The sequence below is a fragment of the Pollachius pollachius genome (genome assembly GCF_949987615.1).
Source record: "Pollachius pollachius genome assembly, chromosome: 14".
Lineage (NCBI taxonomy): Eukaryota > Metazoa > Chordata > Actinopteri > Gadiformes > Gadidae > Pollachius > Pollachius pollachius.
The window spans coordinates 2299968-2306126 of NC_136947.1; the positions used below are offsets into that span (position 1 = coordinate 2299968).

At 40.9% G+C, this 6159-nt stretch overlaps 1 protein-coding gene across 1 annotated transcript in view; it reads left to right on the top strand.

The window, feature by feature from the left end:
• Positions 1-1878, top strand: part of LOC307085664 (supervillin-like) — a gene marked incomplete at its 5' end in the record, with an annotated part of 45290 nt that extends 43412 nt beyond the window's left edge. Inside the window, one exon of the mRNA XM_079750530.1 lies at positions 1213-1878. Coding sequence (XP_079606656.1) covers positions 1213-1299 — 87 coding nt within the window. The 3' untranslated portion in view covers positions 1300-1878. The remainder of the gene's footprint in view (positions 1-1212) is intronic.
• Positions 1879-6159: the final 4281 nt, after the last annotated feature.

A 6159-nucleotide genomic window follows, 5' to 3' on the forward strand; every position in this document is an offset into this window, starting at 1 on the left:
GAGCCTAACTTAAACAGATGTTTCCGACTGTGCAACCGGGTTTCATATTTTAGTGGGCAAACACAGCGTTCCTTATGTCACAAGTCTATTTCTTTATGTTGCATGTTTACACTGTCACTTCCTGGGCTGTCTTTTAAGCAATGGATTCCACTGATAGGGTCTAGCTGTGGGGTTGTTTTTTTGGTTCTAGGGTTTGGAACCAGGCTTAGGGTTTCCTATTAGTGCCAGGTATTATACAGTATTTTCAGATAAATTCCCATTCAGCATATATGCATTTTGGAAGAAAAGAGAAATGATGGGCCTTTAATCTGTCCATATTATAGAGCAGTGGTTTTATATACAGCTAAAATAAACAGCTAAAATATAGCTTCTCAGCTTGATTTTTCAATTACATGACGATTCCTTAAATCCCGAGATCAATCTTTCAATGGAAATATTCATGTGTTTATTTCTTTCTTTGTCCGTCCTTCACACACTGATCTTCTGCGCCTCCTGTGGGCACTCGTAGGCGGCCCTGCTTGTCTTCACCAACACAAGACACACACAGAACCACCTTCACCTTTCTCTGCTCACAAAGAAATAGCAATTGCACGCCTTATTTCCACTTGCCGATTCTCCGCTTCAGCGGATCTGTCGCCTGTCTCTAGCAGGTCGACCGAGCTGGGCTCACAGTGAAGCTGTGAAGATAAAGGGATCCTCCTCCCACACAGAGAAAGTGTCTGCTTTATGGACGCACAGTCCCTGCTGTAATCAATCCAGCCGATATGGACGCAGCTTAGACGGGGGCACTTGTACACAGAGGTGTCGTCGTAAGGTTAAGCACAGGGGGTCGTAAACACTGATTCTGGGTCTGCTCCTTCAATGAGCCAGTGCTTGGGTTGTGGATTAAACCGGTGGCGATACAAAGTCTACGAAGCAGGCCCTGGTTAACATAGAAGTAGCGGACCCATTATTAATGTTGTGAGAAAGCCCTGTGTTTGTCCTGTGAGGATGCATCTATGAAAAGGTGCTGTCGAGATCTTCTGCACAAAGACACTCTCTTTGCGTGTTCGTTGGGCTCCCTTTATCCTCCCAGCCTCTGCGATGATGATGATGATGATGATGGTTATGATGATGTGTCACCAGTGGAAAATCTGCCTTCTCTAGTCTTCATGAATCATCTCCTTCCCTTTCTAATGGTCTGCGTCTCTCTCTCTCGTTCTCCCGTCACAGAAAGGGTTGGACATGAAGAGGGAAGAATTCGAAGGTCTGCCAGGGTGGAAGCAAGTGAACTTGAAGAAAGCGAAGGGACTGTTTTAAAAGGAAGACGCACACCGCGGCGTTGTGGTGGGACGCGGACTGAGGGTGAGCGGTCGAAGACGAAGGAGAAGGAGAAGTGACCCCTGCGTCAAGGATGAGAGCGAGGAGGAATGGACGTGACGGATTGCAGCGTTGCACACTGATGATGTAATGAAACGGTTGTAAAGGGTGAATACCAAAACAAACCCACAAAAAAAGACTTGTTCGCTAATACATTGTACATGGTTCTGCTCCTGGTCTATTGCACTTAACTTCCCACTCATGACGTGGACAACATGCGCTTTTCACACACACACACACACACACACACAGACACACACACACACACGCACGCACAATGTGTGCGATAGTTATTTTCTTTTCTTGGTACGTGTGTGTGTGTGCTTGCGTCCGTTTATGGGTGTTTGCGTGTATGCGTGTGACTGCATACTTTTTTTTATAGGTGTATACAAATGTTTGTGTGTACGTCTGTTAGGGTTAACTACGAGTATGTATGTGGGTGGGGACGATGGGTTGTTTGTGTTCTAGGTGTGCTTGTGTGTATATGTTAATTTGTGTCTCCGTAAGAGCAAAACTAGGACTGGTGGGGGCGGGGGGGGTGTCACAATGTGTATGTATTTACTGATGGTGTTCCCGTCAATGCAGATGAGAGCAAAAAGAGCTGGCCTGAAGAGACTCGCTCACTCGCTCTCCCCTGGGACTCAGCGGTAGCTTGACTTATTGTTAACAAGCATCAAGGAAAAGCTACGGGGGGAAAAAAGGAACCGGATTTATTTTAATGTATAGTGCCTTGCTTTGTGTACAGTTTATATACAAGAATTATAGTCTGTATTTCGAAAGACTCCCTTTGTGATATAAGGTTTAGTGGAATAAATCATGGGGCTGACCGAATCAATCAAACCACCTAAGTTCACTTGTCTGTTTCTACTGTGACCCATGGCGTGTTGGGTCAGTCTACCTGAAGACTCCTGAAACACCCTCTTTGTTTTAGTGATGAACAGAAAAAAAAAATTGTGAATATGCAAGTATGCAAATAATGAAAATAATAGTAATTCGTTTTACATTTGAAGTTAAGTCACTTGGAACATTGTTAAATCCTTGGTTGAGGTATACAGTATACAATACAGTGTACAGTAGACAGCATGCTACCATTACTTCCTTGGTCAATAGGTGGTGCTAAGTGACCAGTTTTAGTCTGGATGCCATAAAGTGCAGCCTGCCGGAAAAGTGAGTGTCTCAAGGGTGTGTGCTTCTGTTAAATCAAAGTAAGTATTTTTGTTCTTCTATACATTAGCTCGTAGCGTATCACTTTGTCCCTCTGTAATGTCTCACGAACATCAGTTCATTTCGGATTTAAAATATATATTTTTCTCTAAAAACAGTCAATGGGAAACGAAATGCGTTACTCGGAAAGCTACCACTAGATGGCGTTAGTTGCTACTTTCGCTCCCCATTGCGATATACCAGGAAAGAGGTAATGGTATATTATTCAGTCCCTCCAGAAAAATGCAGAATTTTTTTGTGATTGTTGCGGCCAAAAATCCTTGATTTTGCGGAACGTTTTCTTAAAAAATGCGATGAAACATGCGGCATATTTATGCAATTTTATGCGATGAAATTGCGGGAACTTGCGAAAAATGCAGCTTTTCGATGACGTTCACGTCGCGTAATTACGTCACTTCATAACGTTACCATGGCAACAGGGGGAAATGGCTGCTGTTGTGTGAATACGCAACATTTTTCAATTTTCTGCTACGAAATATGTGACAGTTTTGCAACGAAAATGCGGGGATTATGAAATCATGCAAGCCCCCCATATTTTGCGTGGAAATCGGCAATTTATGCGGTGAAAGTGCGGCATATTTGAAAAAAATGCGGCCCCCGCATGAATATGCAGACTTTGGCTAATTATGCGTTGAATTATGCGATCGCATAATCGCGTTTTTCTGGAGGGACTGAGTATTTAGAGGTACAGTAGGACAGTCTCTTCCTCTACTGCAATCGGGTATCCACGATAACGCCATGTAAAATCCGACATGGAGGAAAGAAAACGGCTCGGAACTGCTTTCTAATATTTTATTGTGATGGGGAGTGATAAAAAAAACAGCCCAGAAATAAACAATACAAAAAAAAGACAGTGAGTGTACAAAGTTTCTTTAAGGGCAAAACGTAAATGTAGCCTTTGACCAAAACGTTAACAATGGAACAAAGTTGGCACAGAACAGGGACATTTAAAAAAAGGTGAGTTGGGAAAGGGGGTTAATCTAAATTTGGCTTTGAAAAAAACAAGTGGGAGCAACAGGTAACATACATGTTCAGCACAACACCCTTCATAACAACGGCAAGGACTCATGCGTTAGTCAAATCACAGAGCTGTAGGATTCAGTAGCTTCGTAACAATGCGAGGATCAGAGCCGGACAGGGCCAGCAAGCGGATGCACATGTAACACATCATCATTCCCGTGGTTTTACTTCGTCGTTCTTCTTCGTCTTCGTCATTTTCTTTATTTTTTTAATAGCTTAAAACAAGGTATGTTTACATAATACATTTTGTTGGATTGTAACAAACGTTAGTCCCCCAGAACAACAATTTTGGGATTTGTTTTTGTTTTTTTTCAGTTTGCTTTCTTCAGATTATTTTTCGTAGTAAAATATATTATTGTATCAATCAAACTACAGTATTGTACACTACAATGTGTAATAAATAACCATAAAAGAAAATATAAAAATAAGACACATAAATATAAAAAAGTCCTTTAGTAACTAAACAGGTACATCAGTGAAAAGGGCTCTAATACTGCCATCGTCCAAAACAAAGACGAACATAAAACACAGGAACACACCTAGACAATTACTTCATACTAAGAACACAGAACTTAAGAACACTGTTCGGTAAAAACAAAAAGAAATCGCATACACAAAAAAAAATAAACAAACCTGAAAATGAACAAAAAGGGACCACATTTACTAACGTTTGTTACCTGAAGTGCAGGACAACTTGCCATTTCCTGTTTCTGTTTTCATACAAAAAATAATAAAAAATAGTGCACTCGACTGGCACACGCTTTCAGACATGCTTATGAAGTGTTGGATCCTCATGGTGATATAGTAATCAAATACTGCCGATACCGGGTCGATTTCTCATGCAGATTGCAGGCCACATTTGAGATAGTGAACAACACCATACTTGTCCAGGGTAGGGGGGGTGGGGGTCATGTGAAGGTATGAACCCACAGTCTCTCTAATCGTATTTCATATCTGATTTAGTCTTTAATTGGCTGCGTTCATCTCATCTCATTGACGGTTCCCCAAAGTTTGGTATTGTGTGTTAACTACCTCTTATCTCATTAGTAATTGTAACAGTACTTTTGTTACTAAAGGTTGTATCAAGCCAACTCACTATGTTAACGTTAAATCAAACCTAATAAGTTCATGGTTAGAGAGACAAATGGCAAATGTGTCAGCGACAGGCTTTCAGCCAGTCAGTTTGGACTTAAACCACCTCAGGCTGCTGTTAGATGTGTAATTCTACCCAACTACTATACAAGCCACTAAATAAAGAAGAACTAGGCCTCTAACTGAGAGCTATCACATCACTTTACAACTGTAAATAACACAACATGTGATGTACTGTACTCTGTAACCACCACCCCTCCCCCCCCCAACTTTAATTAAAAAAAGTGCCCTAACTTCCAGAGGCCGTACATTTCTAACACTGCTAAGATGAAAACATTGACTTCTGGTGTGCGTCCTCCATGCAAGTCAACAACAAACATTAGTCAATATGGGACTTGAGTAACAGAGGACATAATACTGGCTACATTGTAAAAATGATAACACTTTTCAAATGGCACTTTTAACAGCACACAGGTCTTGCATAAGGCTGGAGGCATTGTGGGGTTGGGAATCACAAATTACGCTTACACATGAATAACCGGACAAGGACTCAAAGTAAAACCAAAACAAGAAGAAGCTCTGTTTAAATAGCTACGTGTATAACCCTTTGCGAAGCCAAGTAGGTGTAGAGGGAGAATACATATATGTATATATATTTATACCTTGAGGAGGTATAAAAGGCTTTAGCCCCTTTCAGATTCACTGGGTTGCAAAATAACAATTCGGTTGCCTGATGCTGGCTTTTAAAGGTTGTGATTCTACCTTCCCTGAAAGGACAAAAATTTGGTTATGGCATACAGAAGTTACCTCATTATCCCCCTGTCCCACCCACTTACCCCTCTCCCATCCCCCCACCACCCCAAGAATACTGCTTTTCTCTTAAGGCCTTAACAGTCAAACAGAAAAAAAAAAGAACAGTTATGATGCTCGCTAGCATGACGCGCTAGCGTAAGTCAACACAAAAAAGAGGGTCTTGCTAGTGTCAGTCAGTAACACTGAAGGGCAGACGATGCATGAGGCATGTTGTATCCGGGGGTTAGCCAGGAATACTGTAGTGCAGGTTTTTTTTTTTTTTTTGTTGTTCATAGAACTCAATAAAATACTGATATAGCAAACTTCATTGGCAATAAAAAGGTATAGAAATCTTTCCTATTTTTACAAGTTAAATTGTTTCCAAACATTAGCAACACGATTAGTAACACTGATGGATCGAACAAAAGAAGGAAATACGACAAAATCCAAAAAAACATATCAAACACATTAGAAACCTTGCGACGTCAGTAACAAATTATAGCCTAAAACGCTTCAACTCTATATACTCTGACAAATCCGTTGATGAGTATTGTTTGGTAATCGCAACTTCTACAAACGAGTTTTCTTTCGCTTGAACACTGACACTTTTTTTGTCTCCACAAGAAAAAGAAAGGAGAAAGAAAAAGAAAAGAGAAAGTCACTGCTGTTATC